We start from the raw sequence: 17375 nt of genomic DNA on the forward strand, positions 1-17375 counted from the left end.
CCCTGTCAACGTGCAGCGTTTGCATCATCTGTCTGGAATGGAGACGATAAAGTGTTGGAGGAACGACCGCAGCATGCTGATTAGAGGAGTGGTGATCTCGGAGCCAATGTTTTAACAGACTATGTATAGTTTTATCTGACAGACCCACAATTCATCATAGTAAATTCATACAAAAACACAGGGGAGTGGGCTCACTCCATCAATTATCATGTGAATGAGCTTTGTATGGAGCACACACACACACACACACACACACACACACACACACACACACACACACACACACACACACACACACACACACACACACACACACACACACACACACACACACACACACACACACACACACACACACACACACACACACACACACACACCACACACCACACACAGCATTTAACAAAGACCCAAACAAAAGACAGTCATTCTTATCCATACCGGCGTTTCCCTCTCACCATCTCAATTTTGCCCATAGCCATACAGATGAATGGGTATCCCGTTACATAACTGGAGAACTTCCTTCTCAAATGTTTGGTTTGGAAGCACCATGACCATTGGAGCAAGCTAAAAAGTGTTATAATCATCTTATTTTCTTTTCCTTGATTTAGTAAAAAAGTAAACCCACATGCAGTAAATGAAACAGAGACAGAGAGACTTAAAGAAAGTAGTAACAATGAATTCAATTCATTCCCTACTGTAGGTTTGGCTGCAGGACTGGAGAGCAAAATTGAGTCGTTGGTTAATGAGGAAAAGGCTGTACAAAACTTTCCAGTAGAAAACTTCACGAAACATAGTCCAAACACAAAAAATAGCTTTCTTACAGACCCCTACCATACAGCAGCCAAAACTGGCCCGTGAGTGACTTCTTTTGGCCCCCCAAAGTTTTTATCAAAAAATTCGAATAATAATATATTTTGGGGGGGGGTTTACTTTGTCAACACAGTCATTGTCAACACAGTTATTGTAAATTTGGGCGTGACAATTCCATAAGGATTTGGCAAGAGAACAGAGACAGACTGGCACCCAGGCTATAGTACTGTCCACACTGACCTGTGGCTAGAATACATGTTATATGGGACCATGGAAATATAATCTAGATTATTTTTCTATGTATGGGACCAGGTTGCAAAGGTAGAGGGTTACTGTCGACACTGACATGTGGCTACTGCAGCATGGGATCATATAAATAGATTGAGGGGACACTCAATATGTCCGAAAGTCCTCCCATTATAGCATAACTGACCTGAATGGGGATGCCTGCTCTATTCATTATAATTCTATGAATTGGCTAAGAGGAGAGAGCGGTGACCTGTCCACACTGACCTGTTGTTGCGGAGATGGTGGTGGGGCCACTCTGCCTGTGTCCCCTCTCAGCAGTCAGGGTGATGGTGTACAACATGCCGGGCGTCAAGTTCCTCATGGTGTACTTGACGTCTCTAGAGAAGGGTGTCACCTCAGCCCTTCGCCCATCGGCTGACACGTACTCCAGCTTGTACTTGTCAATCTTAGCCACCGGCTTCTGCCACACCAGCACCATCTCAGTCTCAGAGGAAGACTCCACCTCCAGGTTCTTAGGAGCATCCAACGCTGAAGAGAAGAACATTGAAGGAGAATATATAATATAGAAGGAGAATATAGAAGGAGAATATAGAATATAGAAGAGTATAGAATATAGTAGGAGAATATAGAATATTGAAGGAGAATATAGAATATACAAGGAGAATATAGAAGGAAATACAGAATATAGAAGGAGAATATAGAATATAGAAGGAGAATATAGAAGGAAAATATAGAATATAGAAGGAGAATATAGAAGGAAAATATAGAATATACAAGGAGAATATAGAATATACAAGGAAAATATAGGAGAGTATAGAATATAGAAGGAGAGTATATTTCAAATAGTGCAAGGCAAATAGTCGAATGTGGGTTATTTTTAGTACATTATTACTACAATCCATAATCGTAAACAAAAACAATGTATTTATTTACAATACAGAAAAAGGTCATAGCTCTCACCTGTAACAGCATTGGTGGTGGTAGGAAGGCTCTCACGCTCACTCTTCACGGCTGTCACTCCCATCCCATACTCTGTCCCAGCTCTCAGGCCTACACAACACACAGACGAAGAACACTTATCGTACCGGATGTATGCAAACAGAGCATGAGAACAAAAACATGTTATTTGTATTTTTAATATCAGAAAATTTATCAATGAAACAATATGTTTAAAGTTTTATATTAAAACACCCAGCTGTTTGCAGGTGAAAAAGACCGAAGCTCTTCAAGGCCTTAATTGCCTAATAGATTGCAGCATGATTTCATCATTTTGGAACCTCTATCTGCTCTGATTGATCTAGAAGAGGCGCTATATGGGGCAGAAACAACATTTGCTATGATATAAGAGGCTTTGAGATCCTTTTAGTCCAGCTATGTGGCCGCGCTGCGCGGTGCAATTAAGAGCCCTCAGTCCAACGGCCTTCATTTCCTTTATTAACTCCCACAGAGGTCACTAGGCAACCAGGCACAAGAAGCATGAAATTACACCTAACGCAGAGGAAACTCATTATCAATAAAATCACAAGCGTGAAGGCAATTACAGATAATAACTGTGTGAAAAAAGTGCTGAGGTTTGTGAGGAGCGAAGGGGGACCGGGGGGACCGGGGGAGGGAGACCGGGGGAGGCCAGTCAGCTGAATAGATGCACTGGATGCATCCCAAATGGCACCTTATTCCATATATAGTGCACTACTTCTGACCAGGGCCCATAGTCAGATGGTCCCTGATCAAAAGTAGCGCACTATATAGGGAATAGGATGGCATTTTGGGACACAGGCAATGCCTTATTTACAGGGGATGGGTCTCCCAAGGACAAAGAACGGGCCCCAGACAAAGACACTATTACCCGTTTGGAACTTTTTTTCTTTTTTTCTCAGCCAGGGAGCCTAATCCGTTGATGCAGTGGCACATGGTTTACAGAAAGAGTCTGTCCGCCCGCCTGACTCAAAACATGGAGTATAATGGGAACCGGTGCAGGAGGATAAAAATAGGCCCTCCCTGCATTTCTTGTTAAACCAGGATGAATCTCACATTGAAGTAGTAGTGTTATTCCATTTAAGGCCTGAATGCAATCTCCCTTGAGCTGTTTTCTAATAAAGTGGGGGTCTTTTGTGGCCGGACAAACGTTTCCCGACAGAAAAACAAAGCAGCCCATTTGTAAATAAGTGTTTTGAATTTAATAATGACAATTTAGAAGGAGGGCCGCAAACGCTTGGCAGCAGAACAGTTGGCAGAGCGAGGCTGCCGTTTACATTGAAAAACAATATACACTATATATATACAGCAATATGTGGAAACCCCTTCAAATGAGTAGATTCAGCTATTTCAGCCTCACCCATTGCTGACAGGTGTATAACATCGAGCACACAGCAATGCAATCTCCATAGACAAATATTAGCAGTAGAATGGCCTTACTGAAGAGCTCAGTGACTTTCAACGTGGCACCGTCATAGGATGCCACCTTTCCAACAAGTCAGTTCGTCAAATTTCTGCCCTGCTAGAGCTGCCCCGGTCAACGTAAGTGCTGTTATTGTGAACTGGAAACCTCTAGAAGCAACAATGGCTAAGCCGCAAAGTGGGAGGCCACACAAGCTCACAGAACGTGACCGGCGAGTGCTGAAGTGCGTAGTGCGTAAAAACCGCCTGTCCTCAGTTGCAATACTCACTACTGAGTTCCAAACTGCCTGTGGAAGCAACGTCAGCACAAGAACTGTTCGTCGGAGCTTCATGAAATGGGTTTCCATGGCCGAGCAGCCGCACACAAGCCTAAGATGACCATGTGCAATGCCAGGCGTTGGCTGGAGTGGTGGAAACGTGTTCTCTGGAGTAATGAATCACTCTTCACCATCTGGCAGTCCGATGGACGAATCTGGGTTTGGCGGATGCCAGGAGAACGCAACCTGTCCCAATGCATAGTGCCAACTGTAAAGTTTGGTGGAGGAGGAATAATGGTCTGGGGCTTTTTCATGGTTCGGGCTAGGCTCCTTAGTTCCAGTGAAGGGAAATCTTAAGGCTACAGCATACCATGACGAGTCTGTGCTTCCAACATTGTGGCAACATTTTTGGGAAGGCCCTTTCCTGTTTCAGCATGACAATGGCCCCGTGCACAAAGCGAGGTGCATACAGAAATGTTTTGTCAAGATCTGTATGGAAGAACTTGACTGGCCTGCACAGAGCCCTGACCTCAATCCCATCGAACACCTTTGGGATGAATTGGAACGTCGACTGCAAGCCAGGCCTAATTGCCCAACATCAGTGCCCGACCTCACTAATGCTCTTGTGGCTGAATGGAAGCAAGTACCCGCAGCAATGTTCCAACATCTACTGGAAAGCCTTCCCAGAAGAGTGGAGGCTGTTATAACAGCAAAGGGGGACCAACTCCATATGAATGCCCATGATTTTGGAATGAGATGTTCGACGAGCAGGTGTCCCCATACTTTTGGTCATGTAGTGTATATTAATTTACACAAAGACAGGATGGTTGTTTTATAGCTGTTCTCACATTGATTTATTTTAAAGAGGTAACAACAAAAGTATCTAAAAACTGAAAATTCACAGATATTACACAACACCACCACCAAAAGCATTCTTGGAGGGCAGTTGGAGTTGATAAAAAGACATAGTTATTGATATAACTAACGCGTTTCGGCCCTTACAGTTCATCAGGGTTTTACAGATATGTAGTAAAATGAGATCACTTACCAGTGATCTTGGCCTGGGTGGTGTCCAGGGGTCCGGTAGGGAACAGCAGCTCTCCATGGTCTCCTCCAGAGAGGGGGCCATATTTGATGCGGTAGTTGTCTACTTGAGCCTGGCTGTTCTTCCACTCCAGAGTAATGCTGTCGTCAGTCAGCTCTACCGTCTGCAGGTCCCGCGGGGCATCCAGGTCTGGAACACATCCAGTCATAGATCAGGCAGGGGGGAATCCCCTTGCAAATACAATACGATGTGTGGTCCAGACCCCAGTTGAGAACAGACCACCACTTTTTTATCGCCTGTTAGTATATTTGCCTAGGATGTGGCCCCCTGGGCAAAATGACTTTGACACCCCTGGCCTAGCTGATCAAAGATACTGGACAGTTTTTTATCTCTTTTTTAAGCTTATTGGATGTTTATTTTTATCTAATCTAAATGTATAACAGCTAAAGGGTCAGACATGAACATATAAACATTTCACTAATCAACATTACCTTTATTCTAATCAAAGACCCAGAAAACAAATTATTACATATCCATCATTTTGATATTGTGCTGTTTAAAGGGTTGCACACTTCCAGACACTTTCCCCAAATTCCCGTGTTTTCCAGAAATCCCGGTTGAAGGATTTCCAGATTTCTTGCTTATTCCCACCCCATTCTAGGTTTTTCCAGATTTCCTGCTTATTCCCACCCATTCTAGGTTTTTCCAGATGTCCTGCTTATTCCCACCCCATTCTAGGTTTTTCCAGACTTCCTGCTTATTCCCACCCCATTCTAGGTTTTTCCAGACTTCCTGCTTATTCCCACCCCATTCTAGGTTTTTCCAGACTTCCTGCTTATTCCCACCCCATTCTAGGTTTTTCCAGATTTCCTGCTTATTCCCACCCCATTCTAGGTTTTTCCAGATTTCCTGCTTATTCCCACCCCATTCTAGGTTTTTCCAGATTTCCTGCTTATTCCCACCCCATTCTAGGTTTTTCCAGATTTCCTGCTTATTCCCACCCATTCTAGGTTTTTCCAGATTTCCTGCTTATTCCCACCCCATTCTAGGTTTTTCCAGATTTCCTGCTTATTCCCACCCATTCTAGGTTTTTCCAGATGTCCTGCTTATTCCCACCCCATTCTAGGTTTTTCCAGATTTCCTGCTTATTCCCACCCCATTCTAGGTTTTTCCAGATTTCCTGCTTATTCCCACCCATTCTAGGTTTTTCCAGATTTCCTGCTTATTCCCACCCCATTCTAGGTTTTTCCAGATTTCCTGCTTATTCCCACCCCATTCTAGGTTTTTCCAGATTTCCTGCTTATTCCCACCCCATTCTAGGTTTTTCCAGATTTCCTGCTTATTCCCACCCATTCTAGGTTTTTCCAGATTTCCTGCTTATTCCCACCCCATTCTAGGTTTTTCCAGATTTCCTGCTTATTCCCACCCATTCTAGGTTTTTCCTAGAATGCACTATAAATGGAATAGGGTGCCAAATGGGATACAACTCTTGTCTTACCTGTTAGGAAGGTCTCAGACACAGGCACGCTGGTCATCTCTCCCCTCTTGGCCATGAGCGACACCTCATACTCTGTGTCAGGGTTCAGGCTGCCCAGGTGGTGCTGTGTGTCGCTAGAGGACAGCTCCACTGTGTTCCTGTCTGAGGGGTTGTCGTTGGGCCCGTAGGTCACGCTCACCCCGTCCACTATGGCCACCGGCAGAAACCAGGTCACCAGCGCTGTGGTGTCCGTTACATCACGCAAATTCACCTCTCTAGGAGAATCGATCTCTGGGGAGAGAGGAGGTGGGGGGTGTGAATACAGGGTGCTATATGAATACAGCTCTATGGTACCTGGTGAAATGTATTGCACTATATAAGGAATAGGGTGCAGTTTGGGTCGCATCCCAGGACTGAGAACATTTAGTTAGCATTCATGATGTTTTTCATGTAGAGCAGAGTTTCCTAAACTCAGTCCTCGGGACCCCAGGTGGTGCACATTTTGGTTTTTTGCAGTAACACTACACAGCTGATTCAAATGATCAAACGTTGATGATTAGTTGATTATTTGAATCAGCTGTGTAGTGCTAGGGTTCTTTTATGCATCCATGCATGACGTTATTCATGTAAGTACAGATCAAAACCCAGAGCATGAAAGGCACTTTCCCTAGATTATGATGGAATTGATTTGTCACAATTAGCAACTTCAGGAAAGTCAATCTTCTGCAGAAGAAAGATAAAACAGGGAATCTGCGCTGGAGCTTAACATAGATTTAACCCCCAATGAGATTGGCTGTGTGTGTGTGTGTGTGTGTGTGTGTGTGTGTGTGTGTGTGTGTCCTTCGAGGGATGTGATTGTTTCCTGGGAGGATGATGGCTTCCCATGAGCTGGAGTGGTGCCTCCCTCCCTCCCACACAAACACACACCATGGGGGAGGGGATGTGGGAGAGGATGGGGGAGGGGATCACTCCATGCAATTAGTCCCACAGAATGCTAATCCCACTACACTATGTCTATGTGACTATTTAAACCTACCCTAATCAGAAACTATGGATAGAATGCGGCATTTGCACAAAGCTGAATGCGCGAGCCATCGCATTCAATGATGGAAAGATGACTAGGAATATGGCCGAATATAAACAGTGTAGTTATTCCCTCCGCAAGGCAATCAAACAACCGACATGTTGGTATAGGGACAAACGTAGAGTTGCAATTCAATGGCTCAGACACGAGACGTATGTGGCAGGTAGGTTTACAGGCAGTTACGGACTACAAAAAGAAACCCAGCCACGTCACGGACACCGACGTCTTGCTTCCAGAAAAACTAAACACCATTGCCCGCATTGAGGATAATACAGTGCCACCGACGTGGCCCGCTACCAAGGACTGCGGGCCCCCCTTTCCTTCTCCGTGGCCGACGTGAGTAAGACATTTAAACGTGTTAACCCTCGCAAGGCTGCTTGCCCAGACGGCGTCCTTAGCCACGTCCTCAGAGCATGAGCAAACCAGCTGCCTGGTGTGTTTACGGACATATTCAATTGCTCCCTATCCCAGTCTGCTGTACCCACATGCTTCAAGATGGCTACCATTGTTCCTGTACCCAAGAAGGCAAAGATAACTGAACTAAATGACTATCGCGTCGTAGCACTCACCTCTGTCATCATGAAGTGCTTTGAGAGACTAGTCAAGGACCATATCACCTCCACCTTACCTGACACCCTAGACCCACTTCAGTTTGCATACCATCCCAACAGGTCCACAGACGATGCAATCGCCATCACACCGCACACTGCCCTATCCCATCTGGACAAGAGGAATACCTATGTAAGCATGTTGTTCATTGACTACAGCTCAGCAATCAACACCATAGTACCCTCCAAGCTCGTCATTAAGCTTGAGGCCCTGGGTCTCAACCCCGCCCTGTGCAATTGGATCCTGGACTTTCTGACAGGCCACCCCCAGGTAGGAAACAACATCTCCACTTCACTGATCCTCAACACTGGGGCCCCACAAGGGTGCATGCTCGCCTCCAACTCAATCATCAAGTTTGCAGATGACACAACAGTAGCGGGCATGATTACCAACAACGACGAGACAGCCTACAGGGAGGAGGTGAGGGCACATGGAGTGTGGTGTCAGGAAAACAACATCTAACTTAACGTCAACAAAACAAAGGAGATGATCGTGGACTTCAGGAAACAGCAGAGGTAGCACCCCAGCCTACAGGGAGGAGGTGAGGGCACTCGGAGTGTGGTGTCAGGAAAACAACCTGTCACTCAACGTCAACAAAACAAAGGAGATGATCGTGGACTTCAGGAAACAGCAGAGAGAGCACTCCTCCATCCACATCAACAGGACAGTAGTGGCGAAGGTGGAAAGTTTTAAGTTCCTCGGCATACACATCACGGACAAACTGAAATGGTCCACCCACACAGACAGTGTGGTGAAGAAGGATCAACAAGAGGCTGAAGAATTTTGACTTGTCACCTAAAACCCTCACAAACGTTTACAGATGCACATATCAGAGCATCTTGTCGGGCTGTATCGCTGCCTGGTTTGGCAACTGCGCCGCTCTCAACCGCAAGACTCTCAAGAGGGTAGTGCGGTCAGCACAACGCTTCACCAGGAGCAAACTACCTGCCCTCCAGGACACCTACAGTACTCGATGTCACAAGGAAGGCAAAAAAGATCATCAAGGACAACCACCACCCATTCCACTGCCTGTCCACCCCGCTATCATCCAGAAGGCGAGATCAGTACAGGTGCATCAAAGCACGGACCGAGAGACTGAAAAACAGTTTCTATCTCAAGGCCATCAAACTGTTAAACAGCCATCATTAACACAGAGATGCTGCTGCCTACATACAGACTCAAATCATTAGCCACTTTAATAAATGCATCACTAGTCACCTAAAAAATGACACTTTAATAATGTTTACATGTCTTACATTACTCATCTCATATGTATATACTGTATTTTATACCATCTATTGCATCTTGCCAATGCCGCTTGGCCATCGCTCATCCATATATTTAAATGTACATATTCTTATTCCATCCCTTTACATTTGTGTATTAGGTAATTGTGAAATTGTTAGATTACTTGTTAGATATTGCTGCACTGTCGGAACTAGTAGCACAAGCATTTCGCTACACTTACATTAGCATCTGCTAACCATGTGTATGTGACCAATAACATTTGATTTGATTTGATGTGGCGTGAGTCTGTGTGTTTTAATGGCAGACATAGAGAGGCCTTAAGCTACATGGAGATCTAGGTAACATAATCCCAGGGCTGTTGTGTAAAAGTATGTTTGTGTGTGTTTATGTGTATGTGTATGTGTGTGTGTGTACGTGCGTGTGCGAGCATCTGTGTGCACGCATGTGTGCAAGCACGCGTGTGTGTGCGGTGTGTGTATGCGTGTCTCAGGTTCCAATGTTCAACAGCTCAACAGCTCCATAAACTTTAGACACAGACATGCTAGTCCAATAGTGTCAGTCAACGCTATAATGTACAAACTACCCTCCGATAAAGAGGAAGGGGTGCGTATAAGAGGAGAATGTCAGGTAGCTAGTGGCTTAGTTCTGTTTACTCTGGCAAAGCGAAAGCATTTTTCAAACCATAAATAAGCAGAGAGAGCCTGACCTTGAATTGGGATGGAGGTGAGGCAATAAAAGTTAGTACAGAAACCTTTGAAGAACATTTGCTTCAGCATATCGAAATCTCTTTACTCTGATTTTTTGAAAGAGAACTCTTGCAAAAAGTTCCCAGTCTGTTCATCTCACATGTCAGAGCTGGAATGTTCGATTAAAAAATATGAGCTGGCGCACACCCCAAAAAAATAGTTTGTGTGGAGGTGCTGACTAACGGCGAATGAACTATAAACTATCAAAATAAAGAAAGTCGCACACTCCATGTATAAACTCCCCACAATTTAACGGGTATTTGTCAACGTTTCGGCATCACTTTGCCTTCCTCAGGGTAATGTCATGAATACTTGAACCAGGTTATGTAGACAAACAGTGCAGTTAGTGCAACTAATGACAATATTGAGGGGTGTGTCATAATGATTAAGTTATTTAAAATTAATTTGTGAAACTGTTAAAAAATAGTATATAGCATATTAAATATATTACGCTATTGTTATCATATAGAAACATAATGAAATATTGTATCATATTAGCATCAACATACGTTATTTCATTCAATTTCACATAATCATTTCGTATTTCATTTCATATTTGTTACATGTAATCTTTTGGTTCAACCATAATGTTTAATGACCATCATCAAACAGGGGGAACATATTAGGTGTACTCTAAATCACAAAAAAAGAAGTTGAATTTCTATGTGTGAAATTTCCCGAGATACCAACTTTCTATACAGTCGCGAAATTACACAAACAAGTGTCTCCTCCCCCAGGTAGACCCATTGTAGCAGCAATCGACTCTGTGACATCCAACATTTCCACATTTGTGGATTACCACATTAAATCGATGGTTGAGAATCTCCCATCTTAGGTCAAAGACAATAGTCACATGATCTCATTGATAGAGGGCTTAGGAAGGATACCAGAGGGCACCCTGCTGGCCACTTTTGATGTGGAGAGCTTGTACACTAACATCCCACACACTGGAGACTTGCAGGTGCTACAACACTTCCTTCAGCAGAGAGACTCTACCCTTGCTCCATCCAATGATCGCATCTTACAACTTACTGAACTGGTATTATCCAATAACTACTTTGTCTTTGAGTCAGACTTTTTCCTTCAAACTCGGGGTGTAGCCGTGGGCTCCCCTTTTCTCCCCAACTATGCAAACCTGTATGTGGGACAATTTGAAGAAGCATTCCTTTATAAAACAGAGACACCCCTTACTTTCTAAAATCCTCCTATGGAAGAGATGCATAGATGATGTCTTTGTGCTCTGGGAAGGAAGTCAGCAGGAACTAAATTAATTCAAAATCTACTAAACGAGAGCTCTGAATACCTCAAATTCACCATGCAGATTGATGAGAGAAAAATAAACTACCTGGACTTATGGATCATCAAATGCATTACATACAGACTTATACACAAAGCCCACAGATCGCAATACCTTGCTATGTGGGGATAGTATGCATCCCCTTCCCCTCTAGAATGGTCTAACATATAGCCAGTTATGCAGGGTTAAACGAATCTGTGGCCACCAGACAGATTTTGACAGCAACGCAAAAAAATGACAGATAAATTCAAAATGAGAGGCTACAAGGACAAAACTCTTGATGCTGCAATGATGAAAATATCTCAAAAACCAAGAGAGGAATTACTAAAAACTCAACGCAACGCAACCGTCTTTTGTACTCAGTACACGAAGGGTTCGGAGAAAATTAAAGCAATTCTGAAAAAGCACTGGCACCCCCACTGGTGGTCTATAAGCATGGTTGCAATATTGGAGATAGTTTGGTGAGATCTGACCTGCCTCCTGAGCCACTCAGACACTCTTGGAGATAGCTTGGTGAGATCTGACCTGCCCCCTGAGCCACTCAGACACTCTTGGAGATAGCTTGGTGAGATCTGAACTGCCCTCTGAGCCACTCAGACACTCTTGAAACTTATCCCAAATGGGAACTACAAATGTGGCTCATGTGCACAGTGCAATAGCACTATAAAAACATCCTTCTTCAGACACCCACATACAGGTCGAAAGATCCCTGTTAGGGGTATCATCTCATGCAAGACCAAGGGAGTAATCTATCTCATCACCTGTCCACGTGGAAAAGCCTACAAAGGGAGGCTTACTGGATATCCTATCTGAAAACATTTTTCTGAATTTTTCTGAATATTGACTTTGATCTCAGGCCCTTCTTATGAACAAAATGTTTCCTTTATGAACCAGTCTTATAAATGTATATATATTTCTACAGCTTGTTAGCGTACACCTAATATGTTCCCCCTGTTTGATGATGCTCATTGTACATTAAGGTTGAACCAAAAGATAACATGTAACAAATATGAAATGAAATACAAAATGATTATGTGAAATTGAATGAAATAACGTATGTTGATGCTAATCTGATGTACAATATTCCATTATATTTCTATATGATAACAATAGCGTAATATATTTAATATGCCATATATTATTTTTTAACAGTTTCACAAATTAATTTAAATTAACTTAATCATTATGACACACCCTTCACCACAGTCATTGGTTACACTAATTGCACTTTTTGTCTACATAACCTGGTTCAAGTATTCATGACATTACCCTGAGGAAGGCACAGTGATGCCGAAACGTTGGTAAATACCCGTTAAATTGCTGGGAGATTATACATGGAGTGTGCGACTTTCTTTATTTTGATAGTTTAGGGCTGGAATGTTCCAGAAAGCTTTTTTTTCTAAATGACAATAACACACCATTCTCCATGACTATTCTTTAATGTGTTGGTAGTGCAGTATATTTGAACCTCCCCTCGAGCCACCTAAAAATAGCTTGGCTAGTGAGAGGGTTAGAGATGTATAGTTTCAACACAAAAACCTGTTGTTATATTGATCCCATAAAAGCCATTAGCCCTTATAGCAGCAGCATTATGGAGATATGATTTCCTCATAAATGTTAACCAGCCGAGGGGGTAGGGATGGCTTTTTAATGCCTCTGGTAAATCAAGACGTTGCCATGAAAAGTGACAAGCTAATCACTCAATATTGGCACTTCAGGATGCCTTGGATAGACTGTCCAGCTGCATCCCAAATGGATGCACTATAAAGGAAATAGGGTGCCATTTGGAACACACACACAGAGCTGCAGCAGAGCGGATATTCAATAGAGAAACCTAGTGAATCAAGTTGACAATGTGTTTCTGTGTGTAACTATGACAGCTGTAAGCTGCTTCTGAGTCTGTGTGTATTGCTGGAAATCATGTCTTTTAAATCTCCAGCAGGCGGTCAGAATGGCGTAGAAGGGGTTTACGGATTATATCCAATGCAAATATGTCATGAATAAAAGGATTACAGAACACTTGAGGTTGGCAAGAAATAGTTCATCATATTTTGAAATAGTTATTTCATTTACTTGTTTTATTGCGCGACAAGCTACCATCTACGCAGATTCAACATTCAGGTTCATTTTCCAACTGAAAGATATTGGCCTGGAGGAGCAAATTCTTGTCCTACAAAACAAGTGAATAGAACTCTATAAGTGCTGTATGTATGTACTCACTTGTGAAAACGCTCTTGCGTGCTGCAGGTCCGCTGGTGTTGTTCTTCACCACCTCCAGTTTGACCTCGTACTCCTGACCAGGTCCCAGCCCAGACTGCTCGAACATGGTGTCAGGGCTGCCCAGGGAGTTCAGAATCTCCCCATTCTCCTCTTTCTGACAACACCAAACAACACCAGTCATTAAAATGGTATGGCATGTTTTATGACACACTTCCCCTTGAGGATCAATAAAGTACCCGTCTATCTAGTGTATCTACCGTTACCCACCTCAAAGTCAAGGTTAGCTTTGGGCTGATTCCCAAATGGCACCCTAATCACTATTTTCCCAGGGCCCCTCTGGTCAAAAGTAGAGCACTTTATAGTGGATGGGGTGCTATTTGGGACATAGTCTTGGTGTGGGAATAGGGCAGCCATATCGTACTCAGAGGATTCTGTCTGTGATTGTTAAACTACTGTAAGGATGTGGGGGGGAACTGAATGTAATAAACTGTGGCTTTCATGTCCTTGGGCTACTTCTCATAGGCTTTGGAAAAGAAAGAACAAAGCATTCAGAAACAATAATGGTTCTGTGCCTCATTGCTGCAGTACATGGCCATTAGAGCTGTCAACAGAAGCCTCGCAGAACATTTAGTCACATTTAACCGCTGACTTAGAGACTTGAATACGGGCTCTGCTACATTATTTCCACAGGATACTCTGGTTCACATAGTATTTGTCCCAAATGGCACACAACACCCTATTCCCTATACAGTACACTACTTTTGACCAGAAACTATAGACCCATAGGCTTCTGGTCAAAAGTAATGCACTATATTGGGAAAAGTGTGCCATTTAGAACACAAACACACAAAGCAAGGGCAATTACTGAAGCTAGGAGTGGGTCTGTCTGTCCTTTCATGGGGCGGTGTATGGTTTCGACCACAGGAAAGTGGGGATAATGATAGGCATTTGGCGTCTGAAGATCTCAGCCTCCTACATGTGGAATATGTAGAGACAGATCCATTAACAACATAATGCACCATGGGAGAAGAGGGAGAGGCATGTTCCTCACTCAGATTGTCTGAAGACGAGGGGTCTACTACTGGTAACTCAGTGTTTCTATAGATGAGAGGTCTACTACTGATAACTCAGTGTTTCTATAGATGAGAGGTTTAAAACTGATAACTCAGTGTTTCTATAGATGAGAGGTCTATTACTGATAACTCAGTGTTTCTGTAGATGACAGGTCTACTACTGATAACTCAGTGTTTCTATGGATGAGAGGTCTACTACTGATAACTCAGTGTTTCTATAGATGAGAGGTCTACTACTGATAACTCAGTGTTTCTATAGATGAGAGGTCTACTACTGATAACTCAGTGTTTCTGTAGATGAGAGGTCTACTACTGATAACTCAGTCTTTCTATAGATGAGAGGTCTACTACTGATACCTACGTGTTTCTGTAGATGAGAGGTCTACTACTGATAACTCAGTGTTTCTATGGATGAGAGGTCTACTACTGATAACTCAGTGTTTCTATAGATGAGAGGTCTACTACTGATAACTCAGTGTTTCTATAGATGAGAGGTCTACTACTGATAACTCAGTGTTTCTATAGATGAGGGGTCTACTACTGATAACTCAGTGTTTCTATAGATGAGAGGTCTACTACTGATAACTCAGTGTTTCTATAGATGAGAGGTCTACTACTGATAACTCAGTGTTTCTATAGATGAGAGGTCTACTACTGATAACTCAGTGTTTCTATAGATGAGAGGTCTACTGCTGATAACTCCGTGTTTCTATTGATGAGAGGTCTACTGCTGATAACTCAGTGTTTCTATAGATGAGGGGTATACTACTGATAACTCAGTGTTTCTGTAGATGAGAGGTCAACTACTGATAACTCAGTGTTTGTATAGATGAGGGGTCTACTACTGATAACTCAGTGTTTCTATAGATGAGAGGTCAACTACTAGTAAATCAGTGTTTCTATAGATGAGAGGTCTACTACTGATAACTCAGTGTTTCTATAGATGAGAGGTCTACTACTGATAACTCAGTGTTTCTATAGATGAGGGGTCTACTACTGATAACTCAGTGTTTCTATAGATGAGGGGTCTACTGCTGATAACTCAGTGTTTCTATAGATGAGGGGTCTACTGCTGATAACAGTGTTTGAATAGATGAATGGTCTACTACTGATAACTCAGTGTTTGTATAGATGAGGGTCTACTGCTGACAGCTTACAGTGTTTCTGAAGATGAGGTTCCAGCCATCAAAGGCGATGTCCAGGGGGTCCCACTGAACCTCTACTGCAGTCTCTCTCACTGATGTGAACTTGAGTCCCTCGGGCTCAGGGAGATCTAATGGGATGAGACTTACAAATGAAACCATGTTTGATGTTCTGTTTACTAAATCATCAGGACACCCAACACATGGACTGTGTCAAAAATGACACCCTTTTCCCTATATAGTGCACTGCTTTCGATCACAGCCAGCCCTGTATGTCCTGGTCAATAGTAGTGCACTATATAGGAAATAGGCTGGCTGGTTCCAATGATGGGTAAATAAAGTGTAACAATCTAGAAAAAAAAAAAAGCACACCTATTTAGGCGAGGTGCTGGCTAACGGAGTAGAAAACTTGAAAATGAAGGTGAGCCGCACACTCTAGGAGCTCAGATGCAAAAATGTAATATCCAACGTTTCGATAGCCAACGTTGGATGAAGACAGCTTGGCTGTCGAAACGTCGGATATTACATTTTTGCATCTGAGCTCCTAGAGTGTGCGGCTCTCCTTTATTTTTAAATAAAGTGTAACAACATTGAAAAACTACAACATCCCAGGTACAATTAGGGATTTAATTAAATGAGATTAGCAACAGATGTTCACATGAGCCCTGCAATCAATTTGTTGATATAAATTAGATTTTTATTGCCTGCCCGTTATGAATGTCACTTTTGCAATACTTCACATCTGGGAGAGCCGACAAGTCAGGCACCAAAGGTGAGGTAAGGGTGTACGGAGTCCATTTTAGGACAGTCTCAGTCAGCCTTGAGTCTGTCTTATCACGAGTTCCTGGTGAGACTGAGAAGGCCTTAATATGGACACCGTAGAGGGAAATTACAGCTCCGGGCTGAAGTTTCCCCAGTTATAGATCTAGGATCAGCTTACCTTCCGCCAATCTTAACCTTAAACAATAGTGGGTAAAATGAAAATCTGACACATGGTGAGAGTCTTCGGTCAACTTTTTACTATTCCTGACTTACGTGTTGCCACTCTGGCACTGACAGGGACACTCCTCTTGTTGCTGAGGACAGCGAAGACACTGATCAGATACTCCACACCAGGCTCCAGCTCACTGATGGTGGCGTTCTTCTGATCCCCAGGCACACGCATGTCCAGCTCCAGGCCTCCAAGGGCAGTGGGCACATATGTGACCAGGTACTCTGCCACCTGCATCTCGTTAGCCCATGACAAGTCCACTGTCTCTGGGGTGACCTCCTGCACTGCCAGGTCCTTGGGTGGAGACACTGGAGAGAATCACAACCACATCATGTTAGGGGATATATTCAGTATAGTAGGTATAATTTTAACAGATTAGTGTTTTTTTATTGTTTATACCATGACTTTGTTGGGTATGCTTTATAAAATAACAAAATAACACACAACTATGATCCGTATCACAAATGCAAAGGACAATGCCTATGAATCACTTTCAAGTTCAAGTAGTCTTATTGGGCAGGAAAATTAAAATGTCCGGATTTGCTGAACGTAGAATTTCTGTCTGGAAATTTCAGCATCAATTGCCAAACCCACATTTTTAAATGTCTCTGATCTGAGGTATTTTGCGGGATCTAACGACATAAATTCGACCAAATCATCAATTCTCCAAGATGACTCCAATAGCCATGGACATTTTCATTTGACATCCACATTAAACAGCAACATT

The 17375-nt window shown here is 43.1% G+C and overlaps 1 protein-coding gene across 3 annotated transcripts in view; it reads right to left on the reverse strand.

Annotated features, from left to right (window-relative positions):
- Positions 1-17375, reverse strand: part of LOC139545130 (tenascin-like) — a 74473-nt gene that overhangs the window by 28603 nt on the left and 28495 nt on the right. For all 3 annotated transcript variants that reach the window (XM_071352552.1, XM_071352551.1, XM_071352549.1), the window contains 7 exons: positions 16693-16956; positions 15673-15788; positions 13443-13596; positions 6260-6529; positions 4765-4950; positions 2023-2112; positions 1327-1590 (listed from right to left, as the gene is read on the reverse strand). In XM_071352552.1, the coding sequence (XP_071208653.1) occupies positions 1327-1590; positions 2023-2112; positions 4765-4950; positions 6260-6529; positions 13443-13596; positions 15673-15788; positions 16693-16956 (1344 nt within the window). The remainder of the gene's footprint in view (positions 1-1326; positions 1591-2022; positions 2113-4764; positions 4951-6259; positions 6530-13442; positions 13597-15672; positions 15789-16692; positions 16957-17375) is intronic.

Source organism: Salvelinus alpinus, chromosome 19 (assembly GCF_045679555.1).
Source record: "Salvelinus alpinus chromosome 19, SLU_Salpinus.1, whole genome shotgun sequence".
NCBI classification, from domain to species: Eukaryota; Metazoa; Chordata; class Actinopteri; order Salmoniformes; family Salmonidae; genus Salvelinus; species Salvelinus alpinus.